The 20733-nt window shown below is 39.2% G+C and overlaps 1 protein-coding gene across 5 annotated transcripts in view; it reads right to left on the reverse strand.

Annotated features, from left to right (window-relative positions):
* ATP6V1H (ATPase H+ transporting V1 subunit H) overlaps positions 1 to 20733 on the reverse strand; it is a 124043-nt gene that overhangs the window by 26415 nt on the left and 76895 nt on the right. For 4 of the 5 annotated variants that reach the window (XM_027610489.1, XM_027610466.1, XM_027610474.1 and 1 more), the window contains 2 exons: positions 19679 to 19780; positions 3377 to 3490 (listed from right to left, as the gene is read on the reverse strand). In XM_027610489.1, the coding sequence (XP_027466290.1) occupies positions 3377 to 3490; positions 19679 to 19780 (216 nt within the window). The remainder of the gene's footprint in view (positions 1 to 3376; positions 3491 to 19678; positions 19781 to 20733) is intronic. The other variant, XM_027610497.1, reaches the window with a different exon arrangement.

Below are 20733 nucleotides of genomic sequence, written 5' to 3' on the forward strand. Positions count from 1 at the left end.
TATATTTAAAACAAAAAAAAATTCCCTGCAGTAAAAAATAAATATTACTTTACCATATCCAAAATTATGATTTAGTCTCATAAACAGAAGCCTTAGGAGGAATGCAACATCAAAAAAAATCTAAAAATCATGTAGGGTAAAAAAGTGAAAAAAAATCCAGAGTGTGCAGGAAATCCGAAAGCGTGGCCTACGAGCAAAACAATGAGTACAGATAAACATGCAAAAATGTCATGAAAAGCTGCTACTGCCATTCAGGCAGACTTTCATTCTACTTTTATCCATGATTATATTTTAATTATGTTCAACTGATTTATTTCACTACATAAGTACTAACATAAATCATTTATGAAAACTCATTTTAATTAAAACAAAATGCTAAAAGGAAACAAAATCAACTCTGTTTTCATGTTTGTATTTGGTGTGAAAATAATTCCAAGAGAATTTTGCAAGATTCAATCAATAAACATCTTTAGGATACCAGTACCATATTTTCAGGGGCGGGGGGAAAGCGTCTACTTTAGGCAAGTAGAAAGGCAGTCTCCACCAGCTCGATTTGGTGAAGACAAATTAGATACCTGCATAAAGACATGGATTCAAAATCCTTTTTACATTTGGGGATACACTTTGCAGAAGATTTACTTTCCGAATTGCATTCTATTCGATTTCATGTTAATCTGACATTTAAATAAATTGCTTTACTTGAGCAATTTTCATTCTCTGGCACAAAGAGACATGGAAATGTATATGTCACAACAAAATACATGTCGCAACAAAATTTTTCTTCATATGAAAATATTTTTAAAAAGAAAGCATAGGAAACTACTGACATTAAGCTTCTCCATCAAGGGAGATTTATCATAATTAAAACAAAGTTAAAAGAGCTTAGCACATAATTAGAAAGGCAGAAAAAGGATATTCTCTCATCAGCTAGTCAGTGATAGAGAGCAAAGAAACCAGTTTCTGGCTATAAAGACATTTACTTTCTCTTTTGTAATCATACATTGAAAAATGTACCGAGAAACTAAATCAAGTTCCTAAATTCAAGGAAAATATTCCAATTGCAAATGTGTCATCTTCAATGCATGATCATTTAAACAATAAAAATTCTCAACCAAAAAATTTTCTCCACTAGCAAAGAAAAAATGGTAAACATCTTATCTCATACCCATCTTTTCTTCCACATCAGAAATACACATTTAAAAAAAAGCTAAACCCAACAATAAATCCTTCATGAGAAAGAACTATTAAAATGAATTTTTCTTATTAACAAAACAGAATTTATAGTTCAGTAACCTTAATCTCAACAAAAAGGGAAAATAAAATTGTGTTTCATAGAAGGCAAATATAAGCTTGCTGGTTGCAACAGCCTCAAAATCTACTAAATGCCAATATTCTTTAAACTAATTTCAAGAAAGAGGCATAAACAAACCAAGAGATACAAAATTACTAAATAATTCATTTGTGTTGAAAATGTGGCCCATGGTAAAATGAAACAAGGAGAGAAATCAAGTATTCTGTTTTTACTGACAGCCTTGAAAAGTTTTTTTCTCTTGCAAAAGAGATAAAAACCATTTCTGAGTGCCCTCTGCTTTGATCCCTTTCTTCTTGCACTGAGTATATGAAAACATGTAAAAACCCTTTCAGTCCATGAAGTACGGCTAGCACTATCTCTGAAATCTATCCAAGTTCATCTACTACTTGTTATCACAACTTTCAGTGTTCTAATCCAAGCCACTAGCCATTTCCTCTCTCAAACACAAGTAGAACCTACTAAAATGGTCCTTTGCTTTCACACTTACCCGTGTACAATCCATTCACCAGATAGTAGCCTCAGAGATCTTTTTAAAACGTATATAAAATCTTCTCATTCTCCCATTTTCAAATCTTCCAATGGCTTTCAACTCATCTTGTAAAAGGAAGAGTCAAATGGTAGCCCTCAAGACCCTACATGATCGGTTCCCTGACAACCTCTCCTTGTGCATCTTGTTCCATGCTGGCCCTCATACCACCCTCAAATTACAGTCTCTTAAGCCAGGTACTATTGACATATTGGGCAGGACACTTCTTTGTGGTGGGGGGCTGTCCATGCATCGTAGGATGTTTAGCAGCATCCCTGGCCTCTACCCACTTGTACCAGTAGCGCCAGCACCCTCCATTGTCTCTGGACAACCAGACATTGCTTTTAAGAAGCCGAGCTTCATAGCCCTTTCCCTCTCATCCCCTTTACCTGAAATGCTTACCCCTAATACTTGGGTTGTATGGCTAGTTCCTTATCATTAGTGTCAGCTTAGCTGTTCTGGCCTACTCAGAGAGGCCTTCTCCACTCATCCTATGTAAAGCTGCACCTACCTTCCATCATATCTATAGCCCAGCATTTCACACAGGGTACAAAGTGCTCAAAAAGTGGTTATTGAAAGAATGCATAAATGTCAGTATTTATGAACAAAAGTGCTTAAGTGGCAACATCATAATATTTCATATATGATGCCACAGCAGTACTCCCCAATAGTTCCCTATACTGTATTGCCTGCATCTTTCAAATGCATGCCTTCCAAGGCACCATTAATTCTTTCCTTTGGAAGTACTCATAGTGTTATTCTCAGTTACAAGGAATGTGTGTATTTGTTCACTGCGCCTTCACAAAACAGCCCAACCCCAAAGCATCCTTCCAAATGGTGAAGAACAGAGAGGTACGTGAACTGTTCACTAGAGCACTGGAAGCACTCAACACCCAACCCACAGTGAAAAACAGCCACGGCAAAGGAAATTCTGGTTTGTTCCACCACAGACACAAAAGGCTTACTGTTATATTTAAACAGTCACTCTTCAATTTATCTTGTTTTAAGTTGTTTTAAAAATTGTTTTAAAAATTCAATAATTTTTATTCAAAAAATAAAAACAAATGAGAGCAAAACATGACTTCTGTTACTTCAAAGGCAAAAGGCTATAATGAATGAAATGTAAGAGCTGAATCTTAGTTGATCAATCAGTTTTTAGTGTTTTCACATGAACCAGTAAAAAACCGTTCAGGTTAACAATATGCTGAATAGTTAAACCATGCAAAATTGTAAAGCCTCTGATCAGTAATCCAACTGGATTCCATTCAACTCCAAAAAAGACGATTCTCTTAAGCCACAAATGTCCTTTTAGTTACTCCTGTAATTGTTTTTGATATTAGTACTTTGAATATACATTTTTTGAGAACATCAATGCAGTTGGTATCAGTGCTCTCGATTACTACATTTCTAGATATTTCATCAAAATTGCTGATTTAAAAAACTATCATTCGTCAGTGCATTTATCAGAGAACTTTTGGAAGGGGCAAGTGAGAGCTTGCAGATCTGTGCAGGAGAGGAAAGAAAAAGCCAGCACATACCAGTTGTGCACCATGAGTTTCTGCACAGCCAGAAGAGCGTTGTAGCGAACCTGCTGGTCCTCGTGGTGCATGTGGTTCATGACCAGCTGCTTCCCACCAAGCTGTTCAATGACCCTGTGGAACAGAAGCCACTTCGTGAAGATGCTGAAATTCCTTGCTAACTCATGCTGTTAGTCAGCAGAGAGCCCATATATGAAAGTGCCAAGGGGTTTTAAAGAGAAAAGTTACAATATAGGTGAGTAAACCAACATGTCTTTTTTTATATCATTTTTCCTGAATCACAGGTTTAACATATTCAAATATTTTCTCTTTTGAATTCCTACTGGAGAATCTAGCTGCTATTCTCATTTCCTAATCCAGGCAAGTATCATCTACCTGGATACCTCACAGACTGCTGTAGTACTCTAGAGTACAGTTTTCTAAGTTGTTAAGTATTAAAACTTCATTACCAGTATTTCTGGCTTGCCTAAAAGCAATATACTGAACACCACCTAATGTCTGTAACAGTATCAGATCGGTATTAAATCCACCAGTTGCCATGCTGTGAGCGAGGCTCAGATGCAGACGGCAGGGAACATGGTTAAAAACACCTAGTAGAAATCATGTTAATTTCCTGAAAAAGACTTGATTTATAAGATATCTGTCCTTTGTCATAATGATGCAATATGCCACATGACCTCCTGGCCAGTGAAACAGGAGAAAATTCCTACTGTCAAGAGCACCAAGATGACTGACAACTGACACTTCTTTCTATCACTGTGTCCCCTAACACCCTGAAAAATCCAGTTATTATAGATGCAAAAGTGAAGCAAAAATACTGATTTGCTTCACGAACAGAAAGAGGCTCTCTGTTCCCTTGCAAGGGTGTGGCTGTGGCTAGAGCTGTGGAGGCTCTTAACTCTGGCACAACAGTGTGGAGTCTCCAGGCCAAACCATCTGGTGAGCGCCACCAACACCACCACACGGTCAGTGATAACGCAGTAGGGCCTTCAGCGGTCGCAGACAGTCTCAAGGATGGGTGGATGGGGGTGAAGAGTGAGAGAGAGGCTTTTATCTGTATACCTTTTTACATTTTTTTTAAATTTTATTTTATTTTATTATGTTATGTTAGTCACATACAAATACATCATTAGTTTTTGATTATACTTAATTTTTAAAGCATCTTTGAAAAAAATGGATTGAGGGGGAAAAGTACAGTATAATTATAACCAAACATCAGCTGAGTGCCTGTTATGCACCAGGTACTGTGCTTTAAAACATTATTTTAACACCAACTCTGCTCTTTATTGGATAGGTTACATTAAGTCATTTAACCTAGTAAATTCCTTCCTGGCAAATGAGGGGAACAAGGACACCTTCTTTACAGCATTGCCGTGAAGACCAAAGGCCACAAAACCGAGGTCCCTGCAATACAGCAAGCCCATGTCTGCTGCTATAATAATGACATTGGTGCTAGTGATGGTGGTAATGAGGACACAAGGGGCTGCTCCCCTTTAATCCATTCTCCTCAAAGCAAACTTTCCAAAAATCTGAATTATCCATTTCCCTGCTTAAAACAATGGCTGAGTGGGTCCTTCCCAGGCTGACTTGGAGTCACAGTCGCACACCTGTGCTCCCTGCACTCTGACTCCCCTGGCCTTCTTTCAGGTCCTTCAGCCACAGGCCCTTGGCACATGCCGTTTTCTCACCCAGAGGCTTTCCCACTTCATATAACATCCCACTTTATATAGCAGATAACTTCTATTCATCTTTCAGATCTTGCCTCAATTGTCACTTCCTCAGAGAAGCCTTCTCTCTGCCCATAGTAATTCCTCAAATATGCCCTTTTCACGGCATTCTGTCTCTTTCCTTCCTTGTACTCATCTGAGTTGTAATTTTACACCTGAATGACTTTCTAAACTATTAAGTTTGTCTTCCTCATTATACAAGAAGATCCATGAAGGCCAAACTATGCATGGTGTTGCTTACCCTATGTTCCCAGGGCTCAAGACAGAAAGTCCTCATCAAATATCTATTAACTAGATTATATTTTCTTAATATATACTACATTAATAGCAATATCTATTATCATCCAGTTTTTGTCAAAATGACATCATTAAAGGACAAGTAAGCCTTCAAAAAACATAGGCCTTTATTGTAGCAAAACTGCCTAATGATAACCCTCCCTCAACTGCTATAGCATACTATTACTAGAATCCCAAATAATTAGAATTGCAAACATTTACACAACACTCACTATCTGCCAGCTGTGCACCTTTGCAATTTGCATTATCAACTCTTTCAAGAGTTTTAGGTAGTCTAGGATGGCAATCCGGATTAATGATGGAGAACAGAAATTTAAAAGAAAAATATACAAATCAGGAGTAACATTCAGGTCCAATGTGCCGCCTTCTCACATGTGCTTAGAATCATCCATTGCCACACTAGAAAATATCGATCTGCCTAAGCAGGTGATTTAACTAGATATCAGTTTACCTAACATCTTTGTAATCATGTTAATTTTGTGGAGCTGCTGAAACTCATAGGGATACATGTACATACGGGTTGATGACGATAATATGGAAATCTCCTTCTGTGTCAGTATCACTGAGATGCCAAATCAATAGATATCAGACACTAAAGTGGATCTGTGAGAGAACATCACATACAGAATTTATAAAGAACTCTAACAACTTTTAATCCCCTTGGGGAATTCTATGTCAAATATTAAAGGATCCAGGGAGGAGAAGGATGATTTGTGTATACTCTGTGGAATGTGATGGACCACACGGTAGGTCCCTGCCCTACAGAAAAGAAAAAGGTGGTGACGGCATGTTAAGGAAACCACACACAGAGACAGGCACGCATTTCCTACAGTTGGGAGGACAGCAGCCGGGTGCCTAACAGTGGCCCAAGCCTGAGAGGTCACGGTAATCCCCAGCAGCAAAGTAGAGGGAGCTGTGTCAGGATCAGCCGACATTCCCAGAACCTAGGGGTGCAAAGAAGTTTGAGTGGCACCATGAGCCAGATGAAACACAACAATGGCTCACCCCAGCCTAGGGGAGCTGCAGTGAATGGCCCAGAAGAGGTCCTTCCAGTGAACCCAAAAAGGTACTCCCAAGAGAAATTATCAGCTTCAGACATCTACCAAGGTGGGAGAACATAAAGCAGCCATCAATAATAGCCAGTAAGAAAATCTCTGCTTCTCCCTGTCACCTCCTCCTTCCCCATTCACCAGCCTTAGGAAGACTAAGGCAACAGTAGGTAAGCTCAGGGAAACGGAGCCAGGAAGAGAAAGGACTATGGCCCTGCCCTGCACCTGCTGACAGCATCACAGATAAAAGAGAGAAGTCCTACTTTTGAATAAGTAGCATGAAGGGCTACCAAATGTCTTCAACCAAACTCTTTTTGTGATTTAAAATGACCATAGGGCTATGAGGGGAAAAGTAAAGTAACCCACCTAGGTTTTCATCCAAAGGCATGAAAAGATTATCGTCCCTGAATAAGTTTTAAATGGGTTCGGGGGGGGGGGGGGGCGCAAATCTAAAGACATTCTTATTTCATCACAACCTCTTATTCAACCAACCAATCTGGTATTAGTATATATGAGCTACTTTAGGGGGTTTGGCACAGCTGGCTTCCTACTCCTGCTGGTTAATGTAATGCCCCTGTCTCCCCCTGCTCGTGCCTATTCCTCTTAAAGGGGACTTCTATGCACGGTGCGTTTGCAAGCAGGAATCCATGACACACACATCCACTCTCTTTTCTCTTCCACAATGGCTCAGTGCCACCTGGGGCTAACAAGTTCAGTAATAGGAAGGCCATCTGTCTATTACTGAATTTCTCAGGAAGATTCTATTTTGGCCTCCATCTGTTACCGCCTTTGTCAAGTTTCTCAATAGTCTGAAATTCAGGCAAGTAGGAAGGGAACTATTTATTGGGCCCCATCTGGATCCTTCAACACATGGAAAATACAGCCGATTCTCATTATTTATGGTAGTTGTGTTCTATAAAGTCACCAAGAACACTGATTTAGTGATTACTGAGACTCCTAGGGGAAATACAGGATTATATTCCTGCATGCCTCTAGTCGTGACATTCCCATCAACCTGACGATAGATAGCCCTGTTTTACATGTTTCTGTTTAAAGACAACTTAATGTCTGTTGTTGATTCATCAACAATGAAATCACAGCCAACAGCACTATAACTCATAACTGAATGAGGCTTATCTAAGACATGTACTTCCTCCATAAGGTACATCCCAGCCTTCTTGTGCTCAGAAACACCAGAGAGCACTTCAGCACTATGCTGACGGGCCATTTTACACAGCGAAATCACCAAGAAAAAGCACAAAAACGCAAAAAACATGGCACTAAACAAATCTCAAAAAGGGCACCAGTTTATAGTACAAGAACTAAGACAAGAAGGCAGAGCATTGCCTTGTTTGACTTCAGTTGTGTATCCAGCAACTCAAACTCTCCTCTGCCCTGCATGTGTCAACAAATGATCTCAAAAGTGTTAATATTAATTTGGGGATTACAAATTTTAACAAACAGGGAAATTCACAAATACAGAATCCATAAAAAACGAGGATTAACTGTACATGAATAAATATAATCTCAGAAAGCCACCATCGTATGTGTAAAATATGATGGATTTAAAAATCAGGGATCACATACCATTTATAACAACAACAAAAGCATTTTATACATGCCAGGCACAATGTTAAACACTTCATGTATTTTACCTCATGTAATCCTCACAACAAATGTGTTGCCTACCCCTCTATACAGTGGTGTTTTTGACATTTTAAACTCTTGACCCTTATACTATCTTCTCATACCAGCAGCAAGTAATTTTTAAAGACTTTTGCTTTTAATAATTTACATTATTATATTTATTCATCAAGCCTTCATTTTCAAACTCCAGAGATTCCAACAGATCTCACAGAGGGATGGACAATCTCCATTCCACTGAAACTCAGTGCTCTACAATGAACAGACATATCCTGTCTTCTAAATTTAATTGAGACACCAATTACTTTCAGATTATACAGATGTCCAAAATCATTGATGCTTGAAAAAACAGTGAGAAAAGAATCTTTCCAGTTAGTATATTAATACAAAACATCATTAACACAAGACATCATTAAAAAGACAGGGTATTTGGATGATTTAATTTAGAACTAGATCCGAGTACTTTGTTCATAAGCTATTGTCTAATAGGGAAAAACTTGCTAACTGTATACCAAAACAAGCTGATGGCATGTTAGGCTTTAGAGACCTGCAGTATTATAATACATGATTAACAAGCTCAGTACTCACAAGAACTTTTAAGGAATGTAGCAGCTGGTGAAACAGAGAAATGTAATTTTAGAGTAAACTTTAAATATCCTAAAAGGCACAGCACTATTTTTGTTTGTTCTAAAGGTCTTTTTCCCTCTTAATGTAGTTCTACACTATATAATATAGTTACATAAAATATCTTGATGAGTCTACTGTTTAGCATTCTATTCATGGCTAATGAAATTATATCACACTATAACTAATATTATGATTCCACAACATATTGCTAAAAATGGTTACGTTGCACACGATTCAATTTACATGCAAGTAGATACTTGCATATCTATGAAACAATGAACCCGCTAGAGTCCATAAGTTTAATAACACAGAAATCACTATTTTGTATTTTTCTATTTTGTTCCCCTTAAAGAAGGTCATCAACATGGGGCGCCTGGGTGGCTCAGTCGTTAAGCATCTGCCTTTGGCTCAGGTCATGATCTCAGGGTCCTGGGATCAAGCCCTACATGGGGCTCCCTGCTCCACCGGAAGCCTGCTTCTCCCTCTCCCACTCCCCTACTTGTGTTCCCTGTCTCTCTCTGTCAAATAAATAAATAAAATCTTTCAAAAATAAAAGAAGGTCATTAACTAATTTTTAAATTTTTAAAAAACAAAACTAATTTAGTAGACTATTTACCAGGCTTCTAAATGGGAAAGTTCTTGCAAAGCATAAAAGTAGTGGAAGAAAACACAAAGGTTTTCGCTGGAATGAAAGTTCCATGAGACAATACTCAGAATGGTGCCTAGCACACAGCAGATATCAAATAAAGCATTAATGCCTAGTGAATTAATGAATTTCACCATTCGGTAACTGAAACTTACATGATAAAAATTTTATGAATAGAATAATGATATAAGCAGCAAACTTTAGAAATGTCTGTCTCAAACGTAGCAGCTCAATTCCCAATAAGTCACATAAGTTATCAAAGTACAAATTAAAAGCACCAGATACCAGTTTCCCCTGTGAGAGTTTAAAGGGAAATGGTAACACCCATTGCTGCTAAGAAGGTGGTGAAGATGCTATTCTCACATACTGATGCTTGGAGTCTGAAGTCCTCTCTATTTAATAACGTTTTTAAAATCTCAGAAGTACTTATATAGTTTCTCTCATTGAATGTATTTAAGGGACCAGAAAAAAAGAAAATAATCAGAAATGTTTGCAAAGATGTTCACTCTGTTTTTTATAAGGATGAAAAACTGGAAACATACCACAAATGGCCACTAATAAGACTTGAGCACACTGGACTACATTTATCTATAGGCAGCATTAATGTATATTTTTTAAAATTTGTAGATGGGAAATTCCCATGAAAAATGAATAAAAACAGGAGATAAAATAGGAGATATTATATGATCAATATTTTGGAAGAAAAAAATGTATGTATAGAGGAAAAAAACCTGAAAATAAATAAACCATTACTTTTACCTCAAAACTACAGTCTTGTTTTTTATTATTCTTTTCTGTATTTTTCAAGTTTTCTATAGTAAGGATGTTACTTTTCATGATAACGCTAACTTAGAAAAGATAAATGAATTCGGTCTGACTGATAAAAAGTTAATGCCAGGGGCGCCTGGGTAGCTCAGTCGGTTAAGCGTCTGCCTTCAGCTCAGGTCATAATCCCGGGGTCCTGGGATCAAGCCCCACATTGGGCTCTGCTTGGTGCAGAGCCTGCTTCTCCCTCTGCCTCTGCCATTCCCTCCACTTGTGCTCTCTGGCTCTCTCTCTCTGTCAAATAAATAAATAAAATCTTTATTAAAAAAAGAGTTAATGCCACTATCAAAACAAGTTATTAATCTTTATTTGTATGTGCTATGCTAGGCTTTGTACAAAGGGAAACAGGTATTTACCTCATATAAAAGTGTTCATTTTAAGAGAAGCAGGAATTCTTTTGATAGTTCTTTCTCTCAACATTTATTATGCCCTACTGTGGTAAACGATAGTTAGATATAGTTCCTCTTTTTGAGAGCTCATAGTTCAGTTTTGGGGGGGGAGAAGGGACATAACGAGGTTATCATTATGTACAAGCTGAAAAGGGCTATGTATATATACATATACCAAAAATTGGAAGCACAGAAAATTGGACAGATACTGTGTTTTGTTTTAATGGCAATATACTGGTTTGCCAGATGAAAAAGAGAAGAATTTTTATATCAGTTAGTATTTTTACTTGAAGAGATAGAAACTTGACTACCTAATTAAATCAGTGAAAGAATTTCTTGAAAGTTAAGTGTAGCTTGGAAGGCCGGGGAGCCAAGTGTGAAGGCTGTCCAGATTGAACGACTGAATCACAAGCAAGCGACCAAATGAGCAGTCCAGCAAGCGTGCTACTCGGGTGAGGCGCAGAACCTGAAGTTCCCTCTGCTCGTGCCCAGACACCAGGTACTACTGCTTCCCCTCCTCACGGGAGCCCAGCCACGGCTGCTGCCTGAAGGGAATGCCTGCGATACCCACTACCCTCCACCCTCAGTCCTGCCGGAAGTCTGGGGCAGAGAGATCTGATTTGCTGAGCGAGGACATAAGCATGTGGCTGGAAGCAGAGGAATTTAGGAAAGCATGCTGCTGGCATTTTTATCTTCTACACTGAAAGGGAGCACATGCCATGGGAATTCCCTGAATATAGGAAGACTGTTTAGATGTTGTACGCCTTAAAAGAAAAAAAATAAATAAACGTTCACTATGATATTCCAGGCAGAAGAGGGTAGTACATCTGCACAAGCCCTAGAAGGGTTTGATGTGTCTCTGAGGTTGCTGCTGCAATGTTCTGCTGCTTGGAACGATCTTCACTACACCATCTGCACCAGTGAGTTATGCATGCAAAGGGGGCACACTCTCTTCGGGACAACTCTCAGGCACTAGTCACCAAAGTGTGATTTCTGGGTGTTCTGCAGGGCCACAGGTGGTCTTGTGCTTTCCGAGGACAAAGCAATGGAACAGTTTTATTCACATCCCATCATACACATTTGAAAAATAAGATTAATGAGTGGTGTTTGTTTCCTGGAAATCATATCACAGTCCTAAAGGCTGTGGGTCCTTCACAAGAACTGAACTGGCAAGTACAGTTGACAGGATAAATTCATTTGGATAGCTTACTTCCATCTTATTTGCATTTATTGAGGACAATTATTAAACTTATAGTTTGGGGGGAAGTTACTGTTCTGTTATGCTCTCCACCTGAATTTACAAAAACAAGTTACTGAATCAAAAGGGTTTCTTTCAACTACAAAAGGAGTCATGAAAATAACAACAAATATGTAAAACAATAGTGAACTGGAATTCATTTTGGATATCATATGTAAATCCACATGCCAAGACAAATCTGAGTATGATGAAAGAGAATGATAGGAAATACAGTATTGCTACCTAAGCATTTATCACTGGACCAGCAATACATTCACCTGGAGTCTCCAAAACATTTCTGATATGAAACTTTGTCAACTGATCGATCATATACTATATTCTTACAATAAAGTAAGCAAAAAAAAGGAAATGTTATTAAGAAAATCATAAGACAAAATACATTTACAATCCTGTAGTATAAAAAATCCACATATAAGAGGACCCACACAGTTCAAACCAGTGTTGTTCAAGGGTCAACTGAAATTGCTATCATGCAGGACAGCAGACACTTAACAAATGGACAAAATTACTCATTTAACTGGTTTATCAAATACCTAAACAGTACATACTATGTGTTGAGTGCTAAGTGTATTACATACGAATTCATTTAGTCCTCACATTTACAGAGGAGGAAACTGAGGCACAGAGAGGCTATATGCCAAGGTCGCAGAGTTACCAGGTGGCAGGGCTGGGATATGACTCTAAGCAGGCAAGTTTAGTCTGTGCACTTAACCACTTGTAATTCTGTACTGATGACTGTGGTGCCCATTAGCTATTAGTACATGTACTGTGCACATATGGAGGAGATACTCCTGGTATCTCTGGAGGATATAATATGGACAAGAAGTTGGACTTGGTACTGACAGAGGACTAGTTACGTGCAGCCGGGAGAGTCAGTGCTACATGGATAAAAAGGTTTTACTAACTCAACTGGAACAACAATGTGCCTGCCTACTAATCTTGTTAGTGTTTAAAGAAATGCAAGTGTGAATTTGATCAAGTTATAAGAATTGAGTGAAGAAAAACATGAGGGAGCACAAGACTGCCTTTCCAGACAGTAGAAACATGCCATTCTTTTGGCAGGGGGAAGGAACTTAATTTCTGTGCTGGCATTATTTTTCTTCAAGTAGTGGGAAAGGATAATTATTGGTTTCCTCAGTATGTGAGGCGTAAGACAGCACTTTCAGTGATAATAGCAGTAAAGATCCTTTCCATTATTCTAAGCAACTTAGCAATGTAGTCATCATCTTGAATAGATTAAAAAATACCAACAAAAATATCGACATTGGGGCACCAGGGTGGCTCGGTCAGTTAAGCATCTGACTCTTGATTTCAGCTCAGGGTCGTGAGATCAAGCCCCACATCGGGCTCCACACTCAGCTCGGAGTCTGCTTCTCCCTCCCCCTCTGCTCTTCCCCTGCTCGTGTTCTCTCTCTCTCTAATAAATAAATAATCATGGAACACTACATCAAAAACTAATGATGTAATGTATGGTGATTAACATAATAAAATTAAAAAAAATAAAATTAACTTAAATATTAAAAAAAACCACATCCACAAGCTACAACTGAATTTAAAGAAATACTTTTATATGGCTAAACGCAACAACAAAGTAGACTGGGAATTGTTTTGCCTCTGTCTCACAAGTAGCAACATTCAATTTCCCTGCTTTTACATGGAATGGGCCAGTCAACTTAGTAAATGATAAACTGTTAAAGCAGGTTTCAGGGAGAAATCCAAGTCCAAATTGATCTGAATATCCAGAACTATCTACAAGAGGTTTTAAACTATTGTAGCCATTCCTGCCAACTTATTGTAGTGAGCTACCATTTTTTTAAATCTAGTAGCAATAAAAAATAAAAAAAAGACAGTGAATAGAGAACTTGACATATGCATGACTCAAGCATCCTGTTCTTGATACCTTGGTAAAAGATCACGAACAAAATAATTCCGATAACTGACATGAAAGAGTTATCAGTACTTTAAGCTATAATTAAATTTGAGTATTGATTAATTTTATTAATATTTATTTCAAATTGTGGGTCTGCAAACCCACCAACAATCTATTTATTAAGTTTCAAACACTCCTAGGAAAATGATTCTTTTATGATTCTATAATGAGGATATTTTGTCTAGATTTGCTTTTTCCCTTTCCAAAAGTACTATAAATAAGCCATTATGTAACTATGAAGGATTCACCTATCATCTATCTGTTTTTCATGTTAAACACATCTTAGATGGGCTAGGGACCTTGGTTATTAGCTATATTTATATAAAAGCAAATTCTGTCTTTGTCTTAGCTAAAGACCTTCAATTTTTCATAATAAAATAGGCTATTTTTAAATGGTATAAATGTTAGTTCTTATATCAAAGTGTCAAGAACTACAAAAGGTCTTAGCTTTTATCCCACTTGCAAGCTAGCAAGTAAAGCTGCCATAGTTTCATGGATGCCTGTAGAAGACACTGAGACTCCTGGATCAAAGACAAATGATAGTTTGTCAAGGTAATTGCAATAGCAAGAATATTATAACTTTGTACTGGTTCCCCAAGCCACAATTTCCAGAGGAAAACATGAAGAGAGTTCAATGAGCCCTGCACCCACAGTGTGAAAAAAAGGAATCCGGAACTTAAGGAACCCAAATCTCTCCTAATGGACAGTAAGCATCCTGCCCTTTGCTCCCAGGAAGACATCTACTTGAAAAGGGCATTCAATGTGCAAGGACAGAAAGCTGAGAGATATCTCCCCAAATATAAAACCTTCATTTCTACATTGTTTTGCTTTCTGGCAAGTTTATCTATGAATATATCACTCCACTGGTCACTGTGATTAATCTGGCAGATGCAGGCTGGAATCAAATCCATAGCAATAAAGCACCATGATCTTATCCATGTGCCCCAAGGTCCTGGATCTAACCAGCTGAAAAAATGCCATAAAGCACCAGGGTCTACTTAAAATTCAAGGGCTTTCCCTTTCAGTTTCTGTAGTGACCTTTACACTTGGCATTAATCCAAGTACAGATGGATACATTAAGAATGCAGAGATTCTTCCTTGGCCCAGGAAGGAAGTCTAGAGCAATTCTGTCATCTATAACAAATGCTGGCCAGTGAGTTGAGGTTAACTTGAATGTCTTCCAGGGTTAAGGTAGTATCACTGATCACTTCTTTCTGGGAACGCCACTGAATCAGCAAAGCAGTTCCTTTCATAGAGATCTCCACGTTCACCTGAGGACTATATGATCTACTGGTAGTGTTTCCTTAAATACTCAGAGGCTTCTTATGACTACTCCTAATGTGTAAGCTACTATGGTTTGGGGAGGGAAGTAAGTTCGTGCCTGGCCTTCATACAGGAAGTACAATACCAAGGATACTCATTGGCCTCTGGGAAGAAAGTGTTCACAACTGCTGGGCCACCCAAATGAGATCTTCATCAGTGGTAGTGGTGGGGCAGGGGGGAGGGCAGACAAGTTGACGGTGCCCTCAGTGTGGCTTCCCAGATGGATGGTGAACCTTAGGGGTCTCAGTTCAAGTCAAATACCTGAGAGTCTAGTCCCGGTTTTAGGAAAGAAGGACCTATTTGTCTATAGTATCAGATAGGTGATATTTGCTCCATGGAATGTCTAAGAGAGGCTCCACGATGGAGGGTGGGGCAGACATAAAGACGTATTGACAGGTATTTTGCTTGGGAGGTGCAAAAGCTATTGTTATCCCTTCTGTTTCCAATAGACTTTTCAATAGGTTAAAGGGAATGGCCATCAAATTGTGGCAGCACTCTCTGGAGGTAGATGACAGCAGTCAATTAAACATAAAGTGTCCAACAGTTGAGAGATCTCTGTGTTTTCCTTCATGAAGAAAGCTATAGGGACAATTCACTGAAAAACAAAGATCATTAATATTCTCCCTCCCTTGTGTCTCTATTTTTGTCTTTGTAGGTGCTAAAGTTGTAACCCTTCCACTGCTACAAAATGAGTGTGTCCCAGTCCAGCAGCTATAACTTCACCTATTTTATAGTCATTGACTAAATGTATCCAGACCTTTGGTCTAGAAGGGTCAGTTGACAAGAACGGCAAAAGCACTGCTATAAAACTTGCAGAGATGGGCTATGGGAGTGATGCTTGCAAGATGGCTGAATAAGACATCCTTCACACGTATCTGCCCTCTTCAACAGCAATAATTTAGTATCCATCCATGGAAAAGTGCCTTCCTGTGAACTTTGAGATCCAGGTAGGGGACTGTGAAACCCTGGTGCACTCTCCAACTGAGGAAAGACATTTTGAGAAGGTAGAATCACACCCAGGCAGCTGATTTACTGACTGCGGTCCTGGCTACAGACCCGGAAACAGCTCTAGAATGCTGAGAATTCTGCTACCATCCCATTGGTTTTGGTTCTGCCACCAAAATAAGCCAAGGGACCTTGGAGGAGTCACACCTACCATCCAACAGCTAAAAGACACACAGACCTCGGTCCCAGTTGTGTGGACCCTGAAATAGCCCTTGAACAGGCTCCAGCCTCTCTCTGCTGAGGTCTGGGAGTCCCACCCTTACCCAGGAGGTAAGCCTGACAAATGCTGTCAAACTGTAGATTCTGAAAGGGCCCTGAAACTGGTATCCAGCTCATTCTGGCCAGTCCCCAAACATTCTTGCTGGCACAGAGACCCAGCAGGAGACTTCTGGCTGCACTCTTATACATTCTGAAGGGTCCTATGTGTGGCTCTAGCTCCATCACAGAAGGCCTGCCAGCAGGCCAACCAGCTTCAGGGACCCAACAGGAGACGCTCTGACAATACTCCCAGAAATGCTAGAAATGGCCCTATACACAGCTCCATCCCTTCCCAGCCAGTCTATAAGCAGTACTGCTGGCCCAGAAAACCAGTGGGAGACACTCCCATCTGCAACCCAGAGATCCTGAAAGGGTCCTATATTTGGTTCAATTCCCTCCCAAGCTGTAGTCACAAGCAGTCCTCCAACATAGGGATTTGGTGGGGGACACTCAAATCTGTGCCTCAGGAGATCTTGAAATGATCCTATACTCAGCTTCAGTGCCTCCACCAAAGTCAGGGAGCAGTCCTACCCACCCAGGGACCTGTGGCACAAATACCCATCTGTGCCTCCAAATATGCAGACATCAGTTGTGGCCGGGATACCTGCAACAGCCCTGGAACTTGGTTCCAGATCCTCTCAGCCATGGCCCAGGGCCTATCCTGCCCACCCAGGGATCCATCAGTGACCAGGCAGCAGTCCTCCCTGGGACCTGATAGGAGCTACACCCATCCATACACCTGGTAAGGGGACAGCTGAGTAAGGACACAACTGTGGAGCCTGATACGCACCCTTGTCCCAGCACCACCCTACTGAACAAGGTACTGGAGGCAGTCCCAGCCATCTGAAGACCAGACAGGAAACATGCCTACCTAAGACCCCAGTAACAAACCTGCCAACCACAGACACCACTACAGACTCATAACCATGCATAACCCACTCCAACCCGGAATGAATGTAATTCCAGAGGTAATGTCATCCATTAGCCCAGGTGACAGAGAAGAGGTCATTATCTGCTGAAAGTGGCCTTAAAGACTGGAAAAGGTATTTACTTCTTCAAATGCACAGACATTGATGCAAGGTTACACAGACCCCAAAGAATCAGGTACATATAACACTACCAAAGGAAAATTAATAAAGCTCCAGGAACCAATCCCATAAAAATATATATCTAAAATTTCCCTAACAAAGGATCAAAATTGATCCTTTACAGAAACTTAAGGAAATGAAAGAGAACACAGATAGACAACTGAACAAAATTAGAAACACAACACATGAACAAAATGACAAGAAAGAGAAATAAATAGAACCAAACAGAAATCTTGGAGCTGAAGAATACAATGACAGAACTAAAAAATGCAATAGAGAGCTTGCACACACAGACTTATGTACCTGCTGTATCTGTGCCATCTGCTTCTGAAGTACACCCAGAATAAAGTTCTATGTGAGACCAGTAACGAAGGTTTGCTGGGTCAGAATGAAAACATCCTGCAGTTCAAACACTGAGTGATTCAGTAGCTACACTCAAGAATTTTCTGTTTCTCCTGAAGTAGGTACCAATATCCTGAGTAGTTTCCCATATGGCATTTGCCTAATGTTCTCTCATTTACCCTCCAGAAGAGATGCATTTTCCATATTTACCCATCATATGGAGTTCAGGGATGTTCACGCTCATTATTCTCACCCAAAAGAAGTGCAAGAGAAACTCTCCAAAGGGACATGACAACTCTTCTCATCTCTGAGACCAAAGGTAGGCTGCCCCTTACCCACCCCAAGCCTACTCCATATAGCAGTGTCAATCCTGACAACTCAGTATGTGATCCATGCGATATCCCACAGCCCTGGCAAATTCTGCTCCAGATGAAACTGTCATAATTTTGGAAGTGAAGTTTACCAAGGTCCACCAATACAAAGCAGTCTGAGTTACTATAAATAAATCAGATCTAGAACAAACAAGGTGAAGATCAAAAATAATATAGTCCATAGACACTTGGAGAGAAAAGATAAACTGCTTGAAGAGATGCATCTCCATCCAGTCACTGACATAATGTTTTATAATGTTTAAATATTTATACACTATAAGAAGAGAAGGAAGTTATGAAGTAATTGTGGAATGTTAAAGTATGCAATTACTTCTGTGGCTCTGCCAATTTTTGCTCATATTCTAAGAGGTTCTGGGCTTACTTGACACTATTTTATGATAAGTAAGATATTTTATAAGTACTGTCATGTCTTCCTGTGGATATTTTGTGTTCGTCAAAGTAGCTAATACTTACTGAGTACTTGCTATGTACCTCCTGGCACTACTCTAATCATTGTATTAGGTTAATTCATTTAATCCTCACATCAGCTTCATGAGAAAGAAATATGACTATTGTCCCAATTTTATAGATTAGAAAACCAACTAGCAAGTGAAATAGCAACAATTCACACCAAGGCACTATGGATTTCTGCTTTTCCAAATAACAGAAAACAGCCCTCTTATACCATTTAATGTTTTCTCCCTTGATATAATATTGGTACCCTGATTTCTTATTTTTCCCAAAAAAAGCCTAACTTTTCATTGTTAATGTACCTAAATGATTTTAAATTATGTGGCTAGCATCACCATGTCTGTAAAGTCTTATCTGTCTCATCCCACAAGGAATTCCTCTCTTTTCAATACTCTGAAATACATAATTCTATTACTACACATCTACTATAACTTTTCTTTACAGGTATTATATTTTCTTCAATACTGTGAATCTAAGAAGAGAATCTAAGATCCTCTCTCTCCCTCTCTCTCTGCCCCTTCCCCCCCCCCCGTGAGCACATGTGCACTTGCTCTCTTTCTCTCTGAAATTAATAAGTAAATCTTTAAAAAATAATAACAACAGGGGCGCCTGGGTGGCTCAGTTGGTTGGGTGTCTGCCTTCGGCTCAGGTTGTGGTCTCCAGGGATCATGGTCTCAAGCAGGGAGCCTGCTTCTCCCTCTCCCTCTGCCCCGCCCCCCACCAACTTGTACTCAATTTCTCTCTCTCTCTCAAATAAATAAAGTCTTTTTAAAAAATTAAAAATAATGTTTCATCGTCTCTGTAACTACTAGTAGTCAATAAATAACCAGCACTCACAAAATGGCTACTGAATTAAAATCATACACACCAAAGAAAATCCTGAACGTGAAATTTCTAATGTGGTCTCTGCTGGCCACTACACAATAGTATTATAGTTGTACTGATACTTTTATATTGCCCATTTTAATTAGGTTTATCATAATTCCCAATATTATGGGCAACTTGATTTCACTTACTCCATTAGTTCCTCTGCTAAACTACTTTTCCCTTACCGTTTGCCTCGTGGATAATGCCGCACATATTCTCCAACATCATGAGCAGCAACAGCTAAGACTTGTGGATCATCTGACACCTCCAGAAGTTTTGTCAAAATTCTGAAATAAATTTAATCCAAAGAGAGATTGATTTCTAGTTGTTCTACAAGGCACAACAGAGCACAGCGTATTTGCAGGTATCTCCTGAAAATAGACATTTACAAATATATTTTCTATAGATATTACTATTACACATAATATATTACATATGAATTAGCAGTTTTCAAATCTTTACATATATATACCAGGTTATTTTCAGATTCATAATGTATGCCACACACAATTCCCAAAATATCAGTAACTCCCTTTCCTGCTCTCTCAAAAAAGACAGCTAGGGTGGGAGTTAATATTATTTTAATATACAATTACCAATGAATCCTTGCCAATTATATTTTGAAGATTAATCATTTGTAAGCCTTTTGTCAGTATTAAAAAGAAGTTACTTTAAGCTGTGATCAAGATGGACCATGAGCCCTGAGCACACACATTCCCCACCACCTTCTCCCTCCACCACTCCAAGTCTCAGGAAGAACTTGAACCTAAACTTCACAAGTAAAACAATGCAAAACAGCAAGTGAATGTTTCTTTTCTTTTTTACTTTATTTTATTATGTTAGTCACCATACATCATTAGTTTTTGATGTCGTGTTCCATGATTCATTGTTTGTACATAACACCCAGTGCTCCATGCAGAACCTGCCCTCTTTAATACCCATCACCAGGCTAACCCATCCCCCCACACCCCACCCCTCTAGAACCCTCAGTTTGTTTCTCAGAGTCCATAGTCTCTCATGGTCCATCTCTCCCTCCCATTTCCCCCCTTCATTTTTCCCTTCCTTCTCCTAATGTCCTCCATGCTATTCCTTATGTTCCACAAATAGGTGAAACCATATTATAATTGACTTTCTCTGCTTGACTTATTTCACTTAGCATAATCTCCTCCAGTCCCATCCATGTTGATGTAAAAGTTGGGTATTCATCCTTTCTGATGGCTGAGTAATATTCCATTGTATA

Source organism: Zalophus californianus, chromosome 4, assembly GCF_009762305.2.
Source record: "Zalophus californianus isolate mZalCal1 chromosome 4, mZalCal1.pri.v2, whole genome shotgun sequence".
Lineage (NCBI taxonomy): Eukaryota > Metazoa > Chordata > Mammalia > Carnivora > Otariidae > Zalophus > Zalophus californianus.